This window comes from Arctopsyche grandis, chromosome 1 (assembly GCF_051622035.1).
Source record: "Arctopsyche grandis isolate Sample6627 chromosome 1, ASM5162203v2, whole genome shotgun sequence".
Taxonomy (NCBI): Eukaryota; Metazoa; Arthropoda; class Insecta; order Trichoptera; family Hydropsychidae; genus Arctopsyche; species Arctopsyche grandis.
The window spans coordinates 34,651,872-34,676,061 of record NC_135355.1 but is presented as its reverse complement, the minus strand read 5'-3'; the positions used below and the strand labels follow the sequence as shown (position 1 = coordinate 34,676,061).

Sequence of the window (24,190 nt, the reverse complement as noted above, 5' to 3'; positions counted from 1 at the left end):
TGTATCAGAAATCGATTAAAAATATACCAAAATACTTCAATTGTTTCGATAACAAAGTCTTCCTCAACATATGTATAATAGATAGCACGAAAAAATCAACAAGTAAGTATATTTCAGTGAATTTTTTGTATTTGTTCACTGCAGCTTTCATTGTTGCAAAAAAAAATAAAAAAATTTCCTGATAAATCCTCTTTCAGCGTACGTACATTTTATTTTTTCATCTTACCAAATAGACGGAGGATAGAATGCCTCAGGAAAAAAATCTTAAATCTGAATTTAAATTTTTAACATTTAATTGAAGCAACGTATTGTCATATTCAAATAAGGATGATATCATATTGGATCGGTTAACGCACACTACAGGTGCAATCATGGACATAAGTGATGAGGATATGGCTTTAAATTTGTACAATCAGTACAAACGCAATGTGGAGATGATCTAGGAGCTGGATGTGGACTATTATAGATTCTTCATCTCTTGCGGCAGAATCCTCCAGGAAGGATTTTCGGACAAACTGACCCAAAATTAAATCGATACTGATCCATGTTTCAGTTCCAATTCCCGATTTCTGTTTAAGTGCCAATTCCATTTAATTATTACTATATACTTATCGTAACTTTATTTTAAGTCATGTATCAATTTGTCTGGAGTTTGATGGACACATTTGAATGACTCGCCGGATACATGTAAATAAAACAATGCTCCTAGATAGCCGTCATTACAATTCACAATGCACTGTGCGTGATTTATTCTCCTGTTTATTTTTTCATTGTGTTTCATGCGTTCAAATTTTGCCATTGTCATGGAAATTTCGTATTTGTCGTCGAACATTTTTGTCAGGCTTGTTTATTTTATAAATAGAACTTCTTTTTCGAATTGTACTATATGGACTTCAACGATCTAATGAAACCAAGAACACCAAAAGCATCTGCATTGTACTGTGTATATGTAAATCTATTATCGAAATTCAGAACTATCGAATGTAACAAATGCAACCAACAGAATAGACTAGTAGTTAGCATATAATGCTTTGAACAGAGTGGTCACGAGTTTCAATCCCTGACTAATGCTGCTGGCCAGATCTTGAATTTGTGACTCCAAGTCGATCGTTTCCTATCAGATTTTGCCAATTTATCTGATTTTCATTGAAACGGTTCCACAAATTGGCAACCTTACCCTTTTTCTCGCAAAATCTCGAGTTTTCAGCAGTCTCGAATTTTGCCAAATTTTATAAAAATGCTGCAAATTTGCAAATTTGACCATAAATATCTCTGTGGATGTTAATTGATATGTATTTGATGAATTGTTTAAAATGCTGCAAATTTACAAATTCGACGATAGATGTCTCTGTGGATATTAATTGATATGTATTTAATAATTTATGTACTTTGTATAATACCAATAATATTTGTATCAAATGTACAATGTTTCTGGCCAGAAAGGCGCATTGGGGTTTCTTGTTTAGCTTTCCCGGTATAAATTAAATATAAAAAATAAACTTAAAAGCACATTTTCCAATGTTTTAAGAAAATTCAGATGAAAATTTTCCAAAGTAATTTCAATATTTTGTACCATTTTAAACAGAATTTTGCATTTAAAATAAAAAGTACCCAACCAACTGGTAACTAATAGTAAATTTTTGCAATCACAAAAAATATACTCATTTTGCTTCTACGCTATAAGCCTGTAATGCTTCGGCTCCAACTTCGTATCACTTGAAAGACAAAAAAAACTTTATTGCATGCAAGCAGTAGATTAGATGCAACTGTTACATATTATATAACTAGTGAATAGCCCGATTAAATATCATCGCATGGGTATAAAATTATTATATACTCGTATAAAACTAAAAAAAAAATCCGTAACCGGAACCGTTATTTTCGTAGACTCTCATAGATAGTTTTCGATTCTTTATTTGTAATAATTTTCAATTCTTAAAGTTAACGTTAACAAAATGTTAATTAAAGTTAACAAAATATAATATTTTCCGATTATACACAAACGGTCATTGACCTCGTAACGTTGAATATTATTATTAAACATAACAAATTACGTGCATATACATATGATGTGTATTTACAACACGTATTCTGGGCGAGGATATGGCGTGCGGCGCGGGCTCGTGAAGCACATCGCTTTGGATCGGAGGGTCCGAGGTTCGATTCCCGGCGCCCGCGATGAATGAAATCAATTTTTTTCTCGAATATCGTCTATAATTAAAAAATCTATAAAAAAAATGGTTCAAAACCTCGCTAAATTAAATTATTAAAATTACGTATTTTTATATGGCGAGAAGGAATATTTCAATTAATGTTTAAAAAAAAAAGGCGAAATGAAGAATTGGATTTGGCGTGATGCACGTGACCATTAGCTCAATTTAGACCTATATTCCGGCTATTTGGGGTGATCGGTTCGAGTCGCGACAAAGTCGTCTCGTCGAAAAATGAATTTATCGATTTTTATCGATTCGTTCATTATGTTCGGCGAGAGCTAGGACACACACACACACACACAGATTACCGTCTTTATATATATGATAGTATTATTTACACATTTGGGTTGGATCTTTTTCGCAAAATAACGTCAGCATAAAAAAGTCGCTTAGCACATTCAGCTTTGGTTTTAAGCCCCTGCTCCAAATGAATGATGTCCGCCACAGATTAACCGGTCCTCTCTTAAGACTGATTATGCCAACTAACCCAGTCAGTCGACTTTATACGAATAAGTAGACAAGTGCGGTTTATTATCACTGCACTGCTACAGCCATAAATATAAATATGGTGTCCAGAACTGTGTTCTTCGTAATCATTCTTATCAGGTAAATATGTATTTAACCACTTATGTACATACACATGCAATACGTCCAATGCTATTATATCAGTGTCAATATCAACATGTGTTCGAACAGTGAATGTGGTAGAATTTTCGCATACAAAAGAAAATTTCCAAATAACTTCTCATTTGGTGCTGCAACAGCTTCATACCAGATTGAAGGCGGTTGGAATGCATCAGGTATTGTAACCAAGCTCAGAAGTCTGACTGTTTAATAGATTAATACTAGAATCAATAAGAATAATCTAGTCCAACAACATGTCCTTCAATTGTTTCAGATAAAAGTGAGAATATTTGGGATGACTTAACCCACAACACAAACTTGGTAGTCGATAAAACTAATGGCGATGTAGCGTGCAACTCATACAATCTGTATAAAAGAGATGTGGAGATGTTGACAGAGCTTGGAGTAGACTTCTACAGATTCTCCCTATCCTGGTCAAGAATATTACCTACAGGTTTTTCAGAAAAAATAAGCGATGATGGTCTCAAATACTACAACGCAATCATCGACAACCTCTTGGAAGCCAACGTCACGCCCATAGTTACAATCTATCATTGGGACTTGCCTAAGTCGCTGCAAGACTTGGGCGGCTGGACCAATCCCTTGATGGCAGATTACTTTGCAGATTTTTCAAACGTAGTCTTTGAAGCATTTGGAGATAGAGTCAAGACGTGGTTGACTTTCAACGAGCCGTTGGTGTTCTGTCAACAAGGATATGGTGGTATGGGCAAGGCTCCAGCTCTGAACTTGACTGGAGTAGGCGAATACTTGAGTGCTCACACTGTCCTCAAAGCTCACGCTAAAGTATATCATTTGTACGATGAAAACTTCAGACCTGCTCAAAAAGGTAAATCAACAATGAACATACGTGGGATATAAATTTGAAATTCAATAATTATGGTTTAGGTCGAATATCTATGACGATCAGTGGGCAGTGGTATGAACCTGACACAGATTCGCCAGAAGATTTAGAAGCAGCACTAGTTGCAGAACAGTTTGATGTAAAATATCCATCATGAATACATACTTTTAATGTTGATATTTGGCTAAATTTAATAATTTTAAATCAATTCAGGTTGGCTGGTTTGGTCATCCAATATTTTCAAAAGAAGGAGATTACCCAAACGCCATGAAAGAAAGGATAATGAAACGCAGTGAAGAACAAGGCTACACAAAATCGCGCCTCCCTGAATTCACAGCAGAAGAAATTGAATATATAAAAGGAACTTATGATTTTTTGGGTCTCAATCATTATACTACATATAGTGTCAAAGCCAATGGTGAAACTAATTTTGTGGAACCATCGTTTGAACACGATAGAGGTGTCAAAGTATTCCAAGAAGCGACGTGGCCAAGCAGCGCATCTTCTTGGTTAAAGGTAAATTTCGGAATCATACTCACATTCGCCCTTAATACAGCTATTCACCATTTGGATTTTAAGGTTATGATATTACTGAGAACCTGATGTACCAACGATGTTGCTCTTGTACACTAATAACACTGAGCAACAAAAAAAAATACCAGAGCGGAAACTAGCCAATCTTTACTGAGTTTGACCCACTGAATTCGAATATGATATTGATTTTTGTTGGTGGGTGATCGTTTACGAGATATGAGCGTTTAAAAAAATGCGCGATTTTTACAGTTTTTTGGCTTTTGCGGTCTTTAACTCAAAATTTAGGATTATTACGCTCAAAGTGAGTATTGGAATCAATAGTCAGATATTTTTTCTATTAATTGTTATATTTCATTACTTTAAAATAATTCGAATTAATTGTCTAGCGAATTTTAAAAGTCAAAAATATTTTTTTTTTTACGGATTTTTTTCCCGTGCTATTTTTCATTTATTTGGCAAATTTTTGCACAAACGCTTCTGCTATACGCATACGGGAACTGAACTAAAATCTTTCTTACGCAAAAACCACTAGTTAGTGCGTTTAGATAAAAAAAAAATTGGGATAGAAAACCAATCCTTATAAATGTGATGAAATAAAAAATTTGCCAAATAAATGAAAAATATCTTCTCACAAATCCCGAATTTCGCTGAATTGTATAAAATGCTGCAAATTTACAAATTTGACCATAGATGTATATGTGGGTATTAATTGATATGTATTTACTTTGTATAATACTGTTGCGTAACGGTGGGTGGAGGATCCAAGTAAAAGGCCGAAGTCGTTTCACAGCATTTATTGATGATTAAGGAGATACACGCACTGGCAGTGCTCAGTCCAGAATGACTTGATATCGCCTTATAAGGGATAGATCTCTCAGGACATCTTCGACGTCTAATTTGTTTACCTATTGTTATGGTCACGTACGGATATGTCTCCCCACGACATTCGGTCCCACGGTACAGGTCAATTCTGAGAAAGGACCAATAACAGCCAACTCGGTCGGCATTGTTTAGCCTACATGCACTTAGGGTCTAGATATAATCCTCGAAACCAATTATAAACGGTCACACAGTCTCTGGGATTCTATTCGGCTTAATCCGATTGCACTTACGCGGTGTACGTAACAATACTATTAATACTTGTACCAAATGTAAAATTTTTCTGGCCAGGAAGGCGCATTGGGGTTACCTGTTAGGCCTTCCTTGTATGATTTAAAAAATAAAAAAAAAGATGTTAACCGTAGAAAAACTTCTTTAAATACTTATATTCTTCAATATTTTTTGTATCTACATAGGTAGTGCCGTGGGGATTTACAAAGATGCTCAAGTGGATTAGATCCAATTATGCAAATCCTGAAGTTATGGTGTTCGAAAATGGTTTCTCCGACAACGGCACAACAGACGATCAAGATAGAATAAATTACCATAGACTGTATTTGAATGCAATGCTCGATGCCGTGGATAGTGGATGCAATATCACCGCCTACACAGTTTGGAGTCTAATGGATAATATGGAATGGCTCAGGGGATATACGTAATATTTACATACATATAAAACAAGTTTACAAAGATACATGCATGAAAATTGGGTCAACGACTTTACATTATTATATTATACAGATAAATTATAATTGCATTGACACATATGATAGTTTGATTTATGCAGAATCTTTATAGACTCGAATCAATTGACATTTAATTGACATTCTAAAAGATTAATTCATACTTTTACTTCTTGCAGAGAACTATTCGGACTGTACAGGGTTGATTTTAATGACACTGAAAGAAAAAGAACACCAAAATCTTCTGCCTTTTATTATAGAGACGTCATCAAAGACAGAGCCGTCGAGCATGTGAAGAATAAAGACGACGATGACTTCGACATATCACTATTATTGTAAATATATACATAAACAATGAGAGCGATATATATGTATTCGTCAATGTGTCACAAGACGTACAGTGCATACAAATCATGAACAGCATATTAAAATACTGATGTCAAGAGCAAAGATGTGAATAATTTAGATCAATATGAACATTGATAATGTGAATATTATAAAAGATTACATGCTTTTAATGTATAAACTAAATATATGTAAGTAAATCGCAACGTGTTTGATGGTGTTTTATTACAGTGTGCAAAATAAATAAGAGGTATGTAAAAATGATGGTAAATCATCAAAATGGAAAATGCAAACACTATAAATAGGACGTTCACGTTCGTTTATCTTTTGAACCACTTTATGACGGTGTAATAAGTAAAAGTGTTGGAGAGAAAGTTGCCAAACAATACATGTCCCACATTTAGTCACTAAAAAAGCATACCTAATTTTAAAAAATATATTTTTTATGTGGGATTATATGTGACTGAAAACTCAATCTTTACATGTAAAAAAAAAGGTCATGACTAAGAGAGAACAACTGATTTTCACGTACAAAAGAATTAGTAGTCAAACCTTGGATTTAATTCTGTTTACCATTTTGGGTCTATAACCTAAAATCCAAGCAATTTCCATATACATACAAAGAGTTTTTATAATATATTTGCGCTGTATTTAAAATAAAAATGCAAGTGTATATCATCATCTGCATCAATCACAGCCATTCACCATCAGAGGGCTTCATTTCAGAATTCCACTTCCATTCGTCTCTGTTTTGAAAAACTCTCATCCATCTCATCCCACACATTTCTCTGATTGCATCCACCCATCTCCACTGTGCCCTTTCTTGCACCCTTTTGCATTCCGTCAGGTACCATTCGAGCACTTCTTTCGTCCGTTCTTCTAGCTACATGGCCTGCCCATTGCCATTTCAATTTATTTACTCTCATCATTACATTACAACCACCTTTGGGCTTTGTCAGACTTCTAACCCACGTACTCCGTTTTCTATCTCTCCTCGTTATGCCATCGGTACTTCAAAACTCGCGTTTTTAAAACTTCTAGGGCGTTCCAGGTCTTAAGAGGGCTGTACACCCGAAACCTTAATTTTGTTGCCGTTCCTTTCTTCGATATATATATTGAGTAAATGTATATATTGAGTGAATGCGACAGTTGCGCTTCGACCAGATAATACGTATTTTAAATCGACAAAATCGAGGTTTTGTATTCTCCAATTTTCTCCTACGAAACTGGACCAATTTTTAAAAAAATTTCATCTTCGGTATGAGAAAGATATTTTCTATGCAACTGTGCGCACATTTTTTTTTAAAATCGACCGTTAAATAAGCACGCTGGACTCTTTTCTTGGGTGTAAAAAAGAGGCGATTTTATAGATGTTTGGCGGCTCCTTGCTCCTATAAAAAATTACTAATCAAAAAAATAAAAGCACAGATGCATGCCAATGGTGGATATCCATAGCATATTAAAAAATAATTTCTCTAGTGCCATAATTGAGGAAGGAAGAAGTGTAATACGTTTGTATTGACATGGCGCTGGTGTCCAGCCCTCTTAAGGCTGTTTAATGCTTAATGGCTTAAATTCATTCCTAGCTCGGAATAAGTGTAATTGCATCGAATACTATCAAATCAGAAATCTGTCCGATCCTGTAGCCTTCCTTTTACATTCTCTCGGGTACCATTCGAGCACTTTTTTCGTCCGTTCTTCTAGTTACTTGGCCTGCCCATTGCTGTTTCAATTTCTTCACCTCGGTAATATGTATGTATATCCTGAAACAAATCGGATTCAAATGATTGTATTCAATGGTGTTGTAGTTCTTATTAGCACTCGTTATGAAGGCCAAGTTCAATGCTGTGAGATGAGCTAGCTAATGAAACGAATTTAACACTTATTTCTCTTTCATCGAGGAAGGGGTCTTATAATATATAGTACACTCGCTACAAGTCTCACTTCAAAGCAGTCAGTTTTAAAAATGGCACCACCAATATTACTATATTTCACATTCGCGCTCACCATATCGATGGCGTACGCAGAAACGTCAGCCATAGAAGCGAGAATACACAAGTTACCATTCGGAATTTTATTGTGTAAGTATGCAAACATATTACGGTGAGAATAACACTCGCAAAAAAACCGAGACATTCTCAATGACGAAATTTCCATTTATTCATTGCAGTTCATTCATTCTCGGCAATGGTGGTCATACTTGTTATCATTAAACTGGTATTGGCAATCGGCTTCGTCGGAATGCTCGCCTTTTTAGCACACGCATTCGGCGGCATCAAAAACTTGTTGAAATTCGGCGCATTCAAACACGATTCAGATCATTTCTCATCTGATCCATCTATAATTGAATATGATCCTGCAGGGCCTGCTGGGTTTTTACATCCGGAATTCTCACCCGCGGGATATTCATCTCAGGGATATTCGTCTCAGGGATTTTCATCACCAGGAAATTCGCCTCCGGGATTCTCGGGGCCTGTAGCGTTGAGAAGAGAACAAACCCTCGAGGGAGGACGGTACTTACAAGACCCGGCGATGAGCCGAGAGCACAATATAAAGAAGCGAAACATAGCAACTCCAATTTTTCACAGAAAAATTAGGAGGTAATTAATTGAACCATTTAAAAATTAATTTATGAACTGTATTTATTATATAATAATTTATATTTAAATAAAATTAAAATTGCTTTCATTTAATGCGTTCCTTGTTATTATTTTCAAAACCAATTTACAGTACAGACACTGATGATAATTGCAAACGCAAACTAATATGTGAACTGCATGCAAAAGCTCGTAGAAATCCCACATATGCGTACGAATTATATTTCATAAGGTACATATTACATATGAATTTACCATATAAATCAACACCATTTCTAGAAATCTTAACACAAAACCTGTTGCAGAAAAAAGGGACTTGCCAAATATTGGAATCATGAGGATATCAAATACGATGACTGTAAAAAGAGATATCCGTGTCAAAATTCCAAAACATCCGATACTAAGGCGAGAGCGAGAGATGATTACAACGATGATTATTACAACACCGATTACGAAACGGAATATACTTCGGCAGATTACGGATCTTACGATAATGCACAATACTCTTAAAGAAATTAATAAAAACCATCCCAAAAATTAACAACTGTATAATTAAATATACACTTTCATAAATTACATGTAAATTTATGTATATTTTAATGGAAAAAAATAATATGGAGCACGATAAATAAAATTCATTGATAATTTTAATAAATAAACAAAACTAAATAGGTATATCACGCATAAACAATATTAATTTTAATCAGTACAACCTTATGTATGTATTAAAAACAAAAAAATTGTAGAAAAGGATACGAATACCCCTTTAAATAAATACATGTGTATATATTATATATAGAATTTTAATTACATATTAAATCTACAAAAATGCTAAAATCGTTGCTCTACTTTTACAAAAAAATGTACAAAAACGACCTAAATTTTACGAGGTTTGGGCCGTTTCTTAACGGCGTTTATATTTTGTACAATTTGGTCAATTTGACTATCGTCCATCGTGTATTGGTTCATCTTAGCACTATTCTGTTTGCTCTGAGCGGCAGCCAACGCTATTTTTTCTGATATAGAACTGAAAAGAGCTACGACCAGCTCGAACACCTTTTCCTTATTGAAGAAAGCAATCAACATCATTCCAAGGAAAGGTAAGATGAGTATTGACGGCTGATTCAAATCCTGCTCTGAAACCTTAACCTAAAATCAACACAAATAAAAACTTAAAAAGAAATCAAATCACATACAAACACAACAAAAATCAATATGTACAAACCTTCGGCTTGAATTCAATATGGAAAAATTTAAACTTTCCATCAGAATTGAAATAAATAGGCTCTATATTGTAACTGTGCGCCGATTTCGACAATGTAGAGTCTAATTGAAGAATGTAAGTTCTGTTATCGGCCGGCAGCCTCGGCAGAGTGAGCATTAAACCGGGATTGATACCCGGAGCATATCCCGACGCGTCTAATTTAGATGTGTGAATATTTGAAGTCGGCTCAACTTCCGTGGCAAGTTTCAACTTCAGAGTCTTATAATGCTCTATTTTTGGCGTATATATCAAAACATTAGAGTCCGTTACGATCATCGGCTGAACAGCAATGAACCGCAATCCTTCTATATCTTCAGCTTCAGACATAACCTATTAAAAAACATATTTTTAATACAATTCAATACTAATAACATTAAATCACCCATTAAAATCGATATATAACCTCCAATTCGATATGAGCCGGTATCACATGAGCTATTCCCATATCGGTAGACGCCTTCAATTTCAATCTATACACACATCCTCGGATCAATCCGCGTATTCTAAATGCGCCAGTGTCGCGATCTGCGATACCTTCTTCTGAAGGACAACGAGAAGGATCTGCAGATGGAGCTGGCTCAGCAGCCACAGTAACACCTCCGAGACCACCTCCACCTAAAGTCACAACCTGTCCAACTCCTGAACAAGCCACACGAACACCGCTAAACAAAGACGAGTAATTAGAATCAAAAATTTACATACGTACATAATATTATACACACTGATTGCTACCTTAAAGTAATCTCGTGTGTTTCTCCTTCCTTTACTGAAATGATGCGATGTGGTGGAGTAAACTTATACTCCTTCATGAGAGGCTTCAAATAGTATTCTCCCGGAGCTAATGACGGAAACGATAACTGGCCGTTTAACCCTGTTGCTAAATTGCGTCTGTACGAAGATCCACCTGATACCGATACTAGTGCGCTCTATGAATGAAACGGAATACAATCAAGGATTATACCAATGGTATGATTCGGTGTAGGGACAGTAAATAACCTGTAACGGCTCCCGATTAGAAGAATCCACAACTTTGACGATGATTTCGGCGAGTTTTTGAGCTTTAAAATCGCCGTTTGCATCAGGGCCAGTGATGACATAAGATTCTTTTTCGGCGTGTATGTTGTATAATAACGTGGCTTCTAAAGGACCGAAATGATATTTTCCGTCTGCTTCTGTCACTTGGATGATATCCTTTTCGCCTAAAATGGAAAATCAATTAATCAATATGAAATCAGCCAATTTTTTTTATATATATATATAAATTAATTAACAAACAGATTCTTCTTTATATTAACACAAAAACAAAAAATTACCAGAGCGGAGACTAATCAATCCTTACTAAATTTGATCCACCGAATTCGAATACGACATTGATTCTGTTGGTTTGCTCTCATTTATGAAATATCAGCGTTTCAAAAAATGTTCAATTTTGACTTTGGCAGTCTTTAGCTCAAAATCTAGTATTGTTTGTATTGGAATCAATAGTCATATGCTTTTCCTATTGATTGTAATTTTTATTGCTTTATAATACTCATGATTAATTATCTAGCGAATTTTAAAAGTCAAAAATATACTTTTTTTTCTACACATATTTTTCCCGCGATATTTCGCTAATTTTTCACGATACCACGTTAATAAGAATTGGTTTTCTATCTCAATATTTTTTTTTATCTAAACATACTATTTCAAGCGTTAAATATTGAGATAAAAAACCAGTCTTTGTAAACGTAGTTATATATAAAACTGGCCCAATGGAAAAAATAATATATTTTTGACTTTTAAAATTCGCCAGATAATTAATTACATGTATTTCAAAGCAATAAAAAATTGCAAGCAATAGAAAAAACATCCGACTATTGATTTCACTACTCACTTTTGGCATAGCATCAATAGATTTTGAGTTAAAGACTGCAAAAGTCAAAAATATGTAAAAACTGTACATTATTTTAAAAGCTCCTATCTCATAAACAAGAGTAAGCCAACAAGAGTACTCACTTTTGGCATATCATCAATAGATTTTGAGTTGAAGACTACAAAAGTCAAAAATATGTAAAAACTGCGCATTATTTTAAAAGCTCATATCTCATAAACAAGAGTAAGCCAAGAAAAATCTTTGTCATATTCAGATTCAGTGGGTCAAACTTATTTTAAATTATTCAGTCTTTGGCCCGGAAAGTAGAAAACTTGATTTTTTTTGCTGTGTAATCATATGTACATATCAAATTATACTTTTAAAGCTATCATAGTTCATTGTCCAATTTTTAGTACGGATCATTAAGTACCTCCTTCTAGAATTATCGTCACTCCTCGAATGGGAGGCTTGATTTTTCCCGATAGAACTTTTCCTTTAGTTGCCGTTATCAACAAACCAACATCAACACAATCACCTCCAGCCGCACTCAACAAGCGACTCCCCGGTGGAGAGAATAACAATTTTCCAGAGAGCGGAGTAACGAGCACTGTCGAACCCTAAAATCACAAAATAATATATACATATATAAAAAAAACTATCTAAGAATAGTCATCGAGTAATAAATTATCCAAACATACCTGTGTTAGCATTAATGTGTGTCGATAGACAAACATACCGTCTTGTTTTTGTGGTAACGCTTGAAGTGGACCGACTTCTTCGACTGATTCGCCGCTAATTTTCAATTTCAGATCGTCAGCACTTTCACTAGAAAGCACAGAAATTCCGACAGCGTGAGACACGGCGACAATAACCACCATCTAAATTGAAAAAAAAAACTCGTATGAATCGAATATCCGAATTGATGTCGACAAGAAGAATATATGAAAAGATCATACGTTGTTGGGTTGCCTAGTATGATATGTGAAAGTCGGCGGTTCGAAGATGTGACAGCCAGTCGGTGTGAAAACATATTCGCCGGCCGAAGGTAGACAATGTTGAGAAAGACCAGCGGGGACGTTCAAACTGCCTTTATTGGTTCCACTAGCATACGATACCTAAAATTTCAAATGTCACAACTAATATTCCCGACTATTGTTATACGTACGTATTTGTTTAATGTTAATTTACTTGTGATTTGTGAGAGAGTCTGAAAGAGATTGCATAGCCTGTATGTACAAACTCCGGAATGGTAGCTTCAGTCGACGTAACTGCAATATTGTGTTTCGGCAAAGCCCAACAAAGAATCTCCGATGGTACTGATACTTCATAGCTACCGGGCAACACTTCATTAAATGTGTACTTTCCATCTAAAAACAACAACTCCTATTCAGAAAAAAGCCCGCAAATTATTTTGTAGCATATTTTCTATATGTATTTAAATACCTTTTGCATTTGTCGACGTAGGTTGTCCAATATAGCTTCCGTCTAAAGATAGCGGTCTGAGAGTTACGACGGCATTCAAACATGTGGAATATTGCCCATCTTTCATGCATTTTATAGAGCCGCTTAGAGTGGCTTTCAATTGAGAAAAAACAATCCCGTCGACTGTTTTATATCCGACGCTTACTTTTTGAGAAACTGGGAAGAATCTAAAGTGAAAAAATATACAATTAAATAGAAAAAAAACTGAATTTTTATACATATTGTTACGTACACCACGGATTAAGCGAATAGAATCCCAGAGACTGTGTGACCGTTCAAGGATTATCTGTTAACGGATTAACTAAGTGCTTGCACTTAGGGGCGATAGCGATTATATCTAGACTCTATGTGCATATAGACTAAACAATGACCGTTATTAATCCCTTCGCAGAACTAACCCATACCGTGGGAAGACATATCCGAATACGTGACTATACAATAGGTATACAGATTACACGTCCTGAGAGATCTACCCCTTATAAGGCGGTACGTAGGCGATATCATGTCATTCTGGACTGAGCACTGCCAGTGCGTGTATCTCCTTAATCATCAATAAATGCTGTGAAACGACTAAGGCCTTTTACTTGGGTCCTCCACCCACCCCTACGCAACAATATTAACAAAAAACACAGACACACACATTTTTTCTAGATCATGAAAACGTGATCAGTAATCGATTCTGAGTTCGAATCAGTCAAAATCTCGAGTTCGAATTTTCGCATGATCACAAAACTTCATCTATTGTTACTACGTACATAGATAAAGTAAAAATTCAGATGTGACCAACCCATGACTTTATCTAGGCATTTGAGGAATATTAAAAGGTCACAAATCAAAATTCGATAGTTAAACATACATACACGTTCACACATGCCGGTTATGAGAGTATGTGTAGGGAAACTTACACAAGACAAACTTCTACTTCCGGAGTTGTTGGATTTTGTTCGAATTTTTTTGTTATTACTTATAATAACTATAATTATTATACACGTTAAATATGAAGAAAATAAATATAATTTAAAGGTTAAAATAAAATAATGAAATATTGTTTTTTAAAAAAAATTCTACTTCCAGTTTACGAATTCTGACTAAAACCTTTCACCTCTAAGTTAGTATATAAAGAATACAAATATAAATTTTCAGCTTAATACGTTCAGGGGTATGGACAGAATCTAGGCGACAACATTTTTGACCTCTCTAAGAGAAATAAATCCCACTTCCAGTTTATTAAATTTAGTGATTTTTTTTTTAATTTCATCACATTGATACAAGAATTATACTTGAATTTTTTCGTGAAGAGCACACATGTTTAAGGGGTCGAAAAAAATAGTGGAAGAGAAATCGAACAAGAGTAAACTGCCACTTCCAGTTGAGGGATGATTACAAAATTTAATATATAACTTGTTATCACGCTTAAACTTCTAGATATGAAATTTCAGTTCAATAAACCAAAAGGTATCTGAGAAAAACATAAAAAAACCTCGATTCTCTAGAGTAAAAGTACTACTTCCAGTTCAGATAAAAATATTTAAAAAATATAAGGTTATAAAGATTATTATTTCTATCACATGTGAAAAATTTCAGTCCGATTCAGGTAGCGGTTTGGGAGATAATTGAATTAAAAAACTTTAAAAAAAAAGAGGACACCTATAAGGGGAGATACCATTTCCGGTCAAATTAAAAATTTACGTAGAATCGATATGAATTTCAGTAGCCGATACTAAGTTTCAGTTCGATAGGACTAACAGTGTTCAAAAAATCTCCAAAATACACAAACACACATTTTTACTAGATCATGAAAACGTGATCAGTGATCGATTCTGAGTTCGAATCAGTCAAAATCTCGATTTCGAATTTTCGCATGATCACAAAACTTCATCTATTGTTACTACGATATAGACATAGATTAAGTAAAAACATAAAAACGTACTGTAAACCGTCTCTTCTATCGTCGTCTGATATTTGCACGTTGGCCAAATAGTTTCCAGGTGCTAAGAATAAGCACCAGCGGTCATCATCACCGGCTGTAGTGACGTGAGCTGGAGTAGCAGGAGACGAAATAGACTGTACAACTATTGATCTGCGTTGAGTATTTGCTCCGGGTGAACGAATCAAACCACAAACTCTCCATCTCGACGGCCAAACGTCAGCTACAGCTCCAGTACCTCCAGGTACAATTGTTACAGTAGCATCATCGAATTCACAACCATCTATCAACGTTTAAAAAAAGCACAAAATTATATTTAAAAATAGTTCATAATATCAACAAAAAAAAACATAGATAAAGAAAAAACAACCTGCTATGACTTGAATAGTGTACGTGTTTGCTTTAAGATTAGAAAGCGTATATCGACCGTCTTTATCAGTAACAGTTACCATCCGTCTTTCTAGCAGTACTTCTGCTCCAACAATACCAGGTCCTCCTGGATGAATAAGGATGCGACCGTTGACACTAAATCCAGTAACCTTTTAAAATTTTAAAATACATCTATTAATATTCAGATTCAATTTTTTTATAAAATATGAAAGTAATAAAAGAAATACTTCAAAAACATTCTTCAAATTAACGCTATTATGCTCTATCTTAAAATCAACCTTATTAGGTTGTATATTATAAACAGTTTTGGAGTGACCGGGTTGTTTTTCCAACGGCACGAAATAATAATCTCCAGCGGGTATAAGTCCAAATGAAAACTCTCCATTTTCCTTAGTAATAGCAAAGCAGATTGGATTTCCTTCAACATCTTGAATAAGAGCCGTATTACAACCTTCTACTTTAAATTGAGGACTTCTCTAAAATTTAATAGACACATCAATATATTGCTGAAGTCGAAGTACAGCAACAAATTAATTAGAACCCACCCCTTCAGAAGGATACAGAAGAACGTGTATACCCGATATGGGCTTTCCATTAGACATAACAGTACCGACAACATCATATCCTCTAACTGCTAACGAGCCAGATTTGAGAGCAGTATTTCCTCCGGATACTTGTACAATAGTACTCGCCGGGTCCAGTTTCCATCTGGAAATAAAAGTACACACTTAAAATACAATCAAAGAAGGTTTCCATTCATGATTAGATACACTTACTTATGATGATATGCTTTGACTGAGTATTTTCCGGGTATAACAGGAGTAAAGTGAAAATCGCCATTGAATTTAGTCTTGGTGTCTCTGACTTGTCCATCGTCGCTAATTAGGTGAACGGAAATGCCAGCGGGCCCAACTGTGTTACCTGCTGTGACTACACGCCCCGTTATTCCGAAACCAGTGAAGGCGAAATTTACATCCTGACCTTTGGAACATGCATCGTTGGTGCCGTCGACTACTAATGCGATTTCTGATGGTTCAATACTCCAACCGGGTGGTGGGTCAACTTTTAAAATATACTCTCCAGGCTCATACAAGGGTAAGAAATAGTAGCCATTGGTTGGGGCACACTCCGTCTTTTCTTTCAGACTACCTTGTTTAGTAAATCTGTAAAAATTTTAAAGCAAAACAATATTCATTTAACATAACATAAAAAACTAAAGATTTTTGATATAAAAAAGTAAAACGATTGATTATTATAAATATTGAATTAGTTAATAGGATTAACATAACCTCAATCAGAAGGAAAAGGTGTTGCAAATTAGATACTTACAATTTTATCTCGACTTTTGAAAAATCAAGACTGACATGACTTTTAATGAAACCTCCGCACCCGAGAATGTCATTTGCATATGTTTTTAATATAAAAATATGCAAAATTAAAAAAATGACAGGCCGGATCATTGTAGAGGTCCTTATACACCAGATGATGACCAATATCTACCATAAACACGTGACCCTTGACCATATCCAAATAAAAAAATGTAATAGCTTCAAATACCTATTTTCTGCTTTAAAATATTTTTCGTTATTATTTATAACTAACTACATTAATTTTGAAAACAATAAATTAAAAGAGAACATATTTTTTTTGTTATTATATATCCAACATATTTTTCCGTATTTTGGAAGGCGAATTATTTAAAACTATTTGATATTTCCAATGCAATCGAGAAAGCAGTATATTCCAGTTTTCACCAGGTTCACTCAACATGTAAAAATTTCAGATCGTATTCCTCCGGCAATGTGCTACCTACATATTTATCAGAAAGGCCTAACAGGTAAACCCCAATGCACCTTCTTGGCTAATTACAAACAATGCAGCATTTCTATTAAATAAGTCACTGAATTACGAGAAACTCGAAATTAACGAGACCTATGAATTTAAACTTGTACATACATTTTTATTGTACACAAATCACTCAAATAGTGGGGACATAGTAGGTCAGATGGTTTTAGCCAATTTAATGCAGGAACCGTTTCAACAATGAAATCAGATAAATTGGCAAACCCTGATAGGAAACGATCGACCTAGAGTCACAAATATTCAAGTCTGACCAGCAGCATATGTACGGTAATTGGATTATTAGTCACATTACGATGGTAACAAAGACAATTTTTGCTATGAAAATCGCGAATGCGGAATATTTGGCACTCGAGTTTTCATTAGTATGATGGACTCTTCGGCTGCCAGATGTTCCGTTATAGAGATTTTGGTGACTTTTGAGGGAGCGCTTTGTGACCAATGATTACTGAACCCATACGTACATAATTAATTATCCCCGCTCCTTACGCTAGTCGCACTCCATGATAAAATTTTCATGTTTATGTATCCGTCGCTAGTCGCCCAATATGAAAAATAAGCATTAAATGTCTATTTAGTTTAAGCTCATCCAATTTTTGTTTTACAAGCATTTGAAATCATATTTTTTTTATTATTCCAATTATATCCGCTGACGGACAGAATCCCCCACTTAACTCGGTGATAGTATAAAAATTATTTGCACCACTATAGGTAAGTGTCCATTTAATTTTTAATAAAAATTCTACCCCAGACACGGTCACTAATCCACGTGTTACGGCCAGTAATTTATTGTGGGAGTAGGTGAGTATGTGTGGGTGCAATCGGCCCTGTCAATTGGCAGCGTTAACACTAGCGGTTGATCCGCGGTATTTGACGGCGTGGAAACATACAGCGTGATCCAATTTTTCACCAATCCGCGAGCCGCACGACGCCCCTCCATAGCTCGGGCAGTACCCGTCGGATTGCCTTGGGGGGATGTCGTCGATATTTCAGAGAGCGTGTCGCGAACATATTTACGACATTTGCTCGGCTCATTACTTTATTCAATTATCTTTCTATTTACCCGGCTTCGCTCGGTATTTGTAATATAAACATTTTATTAAATGTATTTGAATAGTTTTATTTTGTTTAAATTTATTTGTATATTAATTTGTTCGCTGACGTCGTGGATTTACGAACCAACAATACAAAGTCTGTTTCTAAATTATATATTAGATTTAAATGTTCATTTATCCACCAATATTTTATAACTGTTTTGTTTATGATTGTGTTTAAATGTTGTTTTTTTTCTTTTTTTTTTGTAATTTTGTATCTTATTTTTTGCTTTTGCTTTTTGTTCTATATATTATTACTTTATCTATGTATATATGTATGTATGTACGTAGTAACAATAGATAAAGTTTTGTGATCATGCGAAAATCCGAACTTGAGATTTTGACTGATTCGAACTCAGAATCGATCACTGATCACGTTTTCATGATCTAGAAAAAATGTGTGTGGCTGTGTATTTTTTAAACACCGTTAGTCCTATCGAACTGAAACTTAGTATCGGTTACTGAATTTCTTATCGATATGACGTAATTTTTTTTCAAATTTTTAAATTGACCGGAAATGGTACATATTCTTATAGGTGTCCTCTTTTTTTTAAGTTTTTAAATTCATTTATCTCCAAAACCGCTAACCGAATCAGACAATGAAATTTTTTTACATGTGATTGAAATTATAAATTTGATACCGTAATAATTTTACCTGCACCGGAAGTAGTACTCTCACTCTACAGAATTGAGGTTTTTTTTATGTTTTCCTTAGAAAATATTTGGTTTCCAACAAATGAAATAATCCAACATAGCCATCATGTCAGTAAACCTTTTTTGGTTCACCAAGACAACTTTGTGGATCCAAATGATAATGATCGTGATAGTGATCGGCACAAATCACAGATTACTTACAACGTACTTGCAATAATTTTTATTTAGGAATGCGGATTTTACAAAGTTAAAATACATGTATATGAAATTTGGCTGTGTGTTGGTGAAATTTGGCGAAACTTTTCAGTGTCAGTCGCACGCGCACTATGGACGGGGTGAACGAGATCGACCGTGTTCCAGAAGTCGGAACCGATTTACAACGATTCATAGTGTCCTATGAAACTCATCAAAATTTGTGGAACCCCAATAATAGAAATTACCTCAACAAGAAAAAAAAATTGGAATCCCTGGATATTATTTTAGAGACATATAATAAAATAAAGCCAAACGCCACGAGGATGGATGTACTAAGAAAAATTAACACCTTACGCAGCAATTACAGGTCGATTTTTAATTTATATTTATTAAAAATGTTGTTTTATTCATTTATTCGATCTCTTAAAACGAATACTTTGGGCTTGGCGTCAATTTTTGTTTGCATACGTTTGTGTCCATAACCTCATTTTTTTTGATAAACTGAACTTTACTTTAATTTTAAGCTTAATTTGTTTTAACAAACCTATGTTTTTATTAAACTGGTAAGCGGATTTATATATGTAATATTAAATACATATGTGGCAGCTCCCCAGGTACTGGCCGTAAACCAAGGTGTGATAGCGCTTCTTCTGTCATAACAAAATGCAGTGCATAACCTACGCTTACACTGTCATTACATACCATCACCTCATAACCAGTTTATTGTTCAATTATCGTAGTCTACTCATAACTGGTGATCTAAACACGCACCTTTTATTGTTCGCAGCACACCCACACCACAGCCTTCTACGAATCTCAACTCCAAGCGAGATGACTAAACTACACCGTCACTTCTCTCGCCCTTCTCCATATATATGGGGGTGGTATATGAGTACAAATATATATATATATATATATATATATATATATATATATATATATATATATATGTATTATAGATATATGATTATTGATTAGGTAATATCGGACCATTTACAGAAGATAGAATATGTAAAATCAAAATTGTTTTATTTTAAAAAACGGACAGATTTATAGAATTCACAAATATCAAAATGTCAATATTGAAGTGTCTACCTAGTTCGTTTTGTGACCCTCATTTATTAAAAAATGTTGCTAATTTATTGAAAAATGTGATTTTCAGGAAAGAGTTGAAAAAAATAGAGCAATCTAAAAGGTCGGGCTGCGGAGCTGATGAGATATATATATATACCATCATCCTCGACATTTCACGAACTGAGCTTTTTGGCCAACGTAGAAAAACCCGTGCTGACTATGGTAATCATCTTGATTATATTACTACTTTTAGAAAATAATTTATTTATTAGGTACTATTCGACCACATCAACTTTAGTCTCGGCCCGATGATCAAGAAGTATATAAAGGTAAAAATAGAAACCAAAGTAATATAAAAACTTTATTTATATTACTTATTATATAGTAAACATTTTACATAAACAAAAAAACAAATTATAATGAAATACAATAATAAAGGAGGTATGTAAAAAATAAATGATGACTAGATGATTATGTTTATGTGTGATGTTGTTTGATGTTTTATAAAATTTTTTGAAGCCAACCCTTCTGTTATTCATATACCCGGATTGTATTTAATATTTTTAGGAATGTGGATAATTGGCGGACGTTTGGTAATGTGTGTTGATGGTTCCAACCCTTCTATTACTTGTATTTTGGGTGAATTGAAGCTAGTATTCTCGGGTATGTGGATAACATGTGGCGATGAGTTTGATAAAGATGTGAGAGATAATGAATTATTAATTTCAGTATAATACAAATTTTTCGTTTGAGCTTCATATATTATATTGTTTATGGCATGTGCTTTATCTAATTTTAGTTTCGGATTTAAGCCTTTTAAACTCTCAATCCAGGACGCACACATTAGATCGAAAGAAGTTTGGGGAGATTCAACAATGGGCCGAGACAGTATAGTGCATGCTTGTGCAAGCAGCTCATTTTTTTTGTTCGGCCTATTCTTTGTTATTTTCGGCACCTTCATCGTCATCATTAAGAGACGAATATATCAAAGACTCTTTTTGTACTACTTCATTTTGGTGTTGTTGAGAATAATCTTCCTGAAAAAAAAAAAAATTAATTTAAAATTTTTCAGATGCCAACAACAGATGCAGAATGAATCGAAATCGCAAATGAATTTGGAAAACTTTACAATTTCCCCAGATGCATTGGAAGTCTAGATGGCAAACACATTGAAATTATTAAACCTCGAATTTCAGGTCCCTCATACTACAATTATAAAGGCTTTTATAGCATTGTCCTCATGGCTTTGGTTAATGCGAGAAAAGAGTTCATCATGATTGATGTAGGAACAAACGGAAAAATCTCAGATGGTGGAGTTTTATTCTATACGAAATTTTGGGAACTCTATGAACAACGCAAATTAAATTTGCCAGAGCCATGTCCATTGCCCAACACCACGACGAATTTTCCATATGTATTAGTAGCTGATGATATTGCATTAGAAGAAGACAAAGACACAATAACTAGCCTTTCCACTTCTTTTAATCGAAATGCTAAGTCAGATGCAAAAACAGTCAGAGACGAGTTTCGACAGTATTTCTTCGATGAGAAAAGAAGAACAGCCTTGTAACCTTGTAGACACCGTGGTAGGTCAACCTATATAATTATCATTATTATTTACTTGTTTTTTTACTATACATATTTCTTTCTTGCTTTTTATTTTTTTACTATCTTTGTTATTCTTTTTTATGTATATTTGTATTATATTGATTTTTTTAAATAAAATAATTTCATTTGTGATCCGTAATTATTATTTACCGTAATAATTTTTCATATTGCTATGCTACATTATATTTATATACATATATTCAAAGACATGGCTATATCTAGTCACCGGACCCAGAAGGTGCCGCGTATTGTTCAAAGGTTGTAAATGCATTGTTAAAGGTTTGCGGAACCTTTTTTACAAAGGATTCACAACAATGTATAGCACTGTGACTATCCTACCTCTAGTTATATCGCACTATTATCGAAAATCACCATAAGCTAGGGTTGCCAAGTGTCATGGACAAAAAAAGAGAACATTTAACAAAAAAATGTTTATTTTACAATTTTCTTTATAATTGTGCGGGAAAAGATTATATCTATAAGGCCGGTCATACAGTGAGTATGTACCGTTTACCATGCACCCTCTTTTTTTGATATTTCGACTTAAGATCTTTCGATTTTCGATCTTTGCGTTTTCGGTAATATCAGATTCCGGCTCGTCACGTAGACCCCCATAAGGCTAAGGTATCACAATAATTTTTAAAACAAATTTACACAAAAGTCCAATTATCTCAAAGGAAATATTATATGACTTATTCCACTTTCATAATAACCGGAATATACATATGTAGTTAGGAACTTAAAAAGTGCGCTTAAAAATTAATTGTTGAATTTAATCATCTTCATTCTCACTCAATTTCATCACCTCTGTTGCTATATTTATTTATACACTGCTAATTTGATTCAAAAGTTTCTTATTTTCTTTATAAAATTCTAAACTATCCCATGTACGCGTTCGATGAATGCCACGTTTTTTCTATATGTATCTAAAAAAACCACGTCCCACATTCACCGCTGTCTGATTTCGCCCTCATGCCATCTTCATGGTGTTTAATGTTGTTTTCAGTCCATTGTCGAATTACTATCATCGGGCCGAGACTAAAGTTGATGTGGTCGAATAGTACCTAATAAATAAATAATTTTCCAAAAGTAGTAATATAATCAAGATGATTACCATAGTCAGCACGGGTTTTTCTACGTTGGCCAAAAAGCTCAGTTCGTGAAATGTCGAGGATGATGGTATATATATATATCTCATCAGCTCCGCAGCCCGACCTTTTAGATTGCTCTATTTTTTTTAACTCTTTCCTGAAAATCACATTTTTCAATAAATTAGAAACATTTTTTAATAAATGAGGGTCACAAAACGAACTAGGTAGGTACTTCAATATTGACATTTTGATATTTGTGAATTCTATAAATCTGTCCGTTTTTTAAAATAAAACAATTTTGATTTTACATATTCTATCTTCTGTAAATGGTCCGATATTACCTAATCAATATATATAAATATATATATATATATATATATATATATATATATATATATATATATATATATATATATATATATATATATATATATATATATATATATATTTGTACTCATATACCACCCCCATATATGTATATATGTACATATATATGGAGAAGGGCGAGAGAAGTGACGGTGTAGTTTCGTCATGTCATCTCGCTTGGAGTTTCGATTGGTAGAAGGCTGTGTTGTGGGTGTGCTGCGAACAATAAAAGTTGCGTGTTTAGATGACCAGTTATGAGTAGAGTACGATAATTGAACAATAAAGTGGTTATGAGGTGATGGTTATGCACTGCATTTTGTTATGACAGAAGAAGCGGTATCACACGTTGGTTTACGGCCAGTACCTGGGGAGCTGCCACATTAGATTGGCCATGTTTAAGCGGTTTATATTACAAATACCGAGCGAAGCCGGGTAAATAGAAAGATAATTGAATAAAGTAATGAGCCGAGCAAATGTCGTAAATATGTTCGCGACACGCTCTCTGAAATATCGACGACATCCCCCCAAGGCAATCCGACGGGTACTGCCCGAGTTATGGAGGGGCGTCGTGTGGCTCGCGGATTGGTGAAAAATTG

General features: G+C 34.4%; 5 protein-coding genes and 2 long non-coding RNA genes across 9 annotated transcripts in view; 3 read left to right on the top strand and 4 right to left on the bottom strand.

The window, feature by feature from the left end:
• The window catches only part of LOC143916237 (methyltransferase-like protein 25B), a 588,188-nt gene that overhangs the window by 490,630 nt on the left and 73,368 nt on the right, over nucleotides 1-24,190 (bottom strand). The window lies entirely within an intron of this gene.
• Nucleotides 2,540-7,533, top strand: LOC143919484 (myrosinase 1-like). The gene is made up of 7 exons (XM_077441841.1): nucleotides 2,540-2,819; nucleotides 2,910-3,013; nucleotides 3,112-3,684; nucleotides 3,744-3,838; nucleotides 3,913-4,215; nucleotides 5,529-5,767; nucleotides 5,975-7,533. The coding sequence occupies exons 1-7, from the start codon at nucleotides 2,779-2,781 to the stop codon at nucleotides 6,132-6,134; spliced, it is 1,515 nt and encodes a 504-aa protein (XP_077297967.1). The 5' UTR covers nucleotides 2,540-2,778; the 3' UTR covers nucleotides 6,135-7,533.
• On the top strand, nucleotides 8,027-9,247 carry LOC143919471 (uncharacterized). 2 transcript variants are annotated; one of them, XM_077441820.1, is made up of 4 exons: nucleotides 8,027-8,221; nucleotides 8,311-8,740; nucleotides 8,871-8,969; nucleotides 9,043-9,247. In XM_077441820.1, the coding sequence occupies exons 1-4, from the start codon at nucleotides 8,107-8,109 to the stop codon at nucleotides 9,245-9,247; spliced, it is 849 nt and encodes a 282-aa protein (XP_077297946.1). In that variant the 5' UTR covers nucleotides 8,027-8,106. The 2 variants fall into 2 exon arrangements, with proteins under 2 accessions (XP_077297946.1, XP_077297954.1); XM_077441828.1 differs by having other exon boundaries at nucleotides 8,100-8,221; nucleotides 8,503-8,740.
• Nucleotides 9,270-17,147, bottom strand: LOC143919467 (BOS complex subunit NOMO1). The gene is made up of 16 exons (XM_077441806.1): nucleotides 16,982-17,147; nucleotides 16,429-16,815; nucleotides 16,198-16,360; nucleotides 15,880-16,128; nucleotides 15,633-15,801; nucleotides 15,266-15,545; nucleotides 13,297-13,502; nucleotides 13,042-13,220; nucleotides 12,810-12,968; nucleotides 12,552-12,731; nucleotides 12,284-12,470; nucleotides 10,998-11,200; nucleotides 10,734-10,927; nucleotides 10,405-10,663; nucleotides 9,963-10,331; nucleotides 9,270-9,886 (listed from the first exon to the last, which is right to left on the bottom strand). The coding sequence occupies exons 1-16, from the start codon at nucleotides 17,110-17,112 to the stop codon at nucleotides 9,614-9,616; spliced, it is 3,588 nt and encodes a 1,195-aa protein (XP_077297932.1). The 5' UTR covers nucleotides 17,113-17,147; the 3' UTR covers nucleotides 9,270-9,613.
• On the top strand, nucleotides 20,099-22,268 carry LOC143913778 (uncharacterized). Of its 2 annotated transcripts, none has more exons than XM_077433769.1 (5): nucleotides 20,099-20,339; nucleotides 20,618-20,751; nucleotides 21,097-21,230; nucleotides 21,329-21,529; nucleotides 21,602-22,266. In XM_077433769.1, exons 1-4 carry the CDS (start codon nucleotides 20,119-20,121, stop codon nucleotides 21,338-21,340), a joined length of 501 nt encoding a protein of 166 aa, XP_077289895.1. In that variant the 5' UTR covers nucleotides 20,099-20,118; the 3' UTR covers nucleotides 21,341-21,529; nucleotides 21,602-22,266. The 2 variants fall into 2 exon arrangements, with proteins under 2 accessions (XP_077289895.1, XP_077289903.1); XM_077433777.1 differs by having other exon boundaries at nucleotides 20,123-20,347; nucleotides 21,602-22,268.
• LOC143913788 (uncharacterized) lies at nucleotides 20,909-23,347 on the bottom strand. The gene is made up of 2 exons (XR_013260769.1): nucleotides 23,252-23,347; nucleotides 20,909-21,566 (listed from the first exon to the last, which is right to left on the bottom strand). It is a non-coding gene; the product is annotated as an uncharacterized LOC143913788 (long non-coding RNA).
• On the bottom strand, nucleotides 22,557-24,134 carry LOC143913796 (uncharacterized). The gene is made up of 3 exons (XR_013260771.1): nucleotides 23,959-24,134; nucleotides 23,683-23,810; nucleotides 22,557-23,385 (listed from the first exon to the last, which is right to left on the bottom strand). It is a non-coding gene; the product is annotated as an uncharacterized LOC143913796 (long non-coding RNA).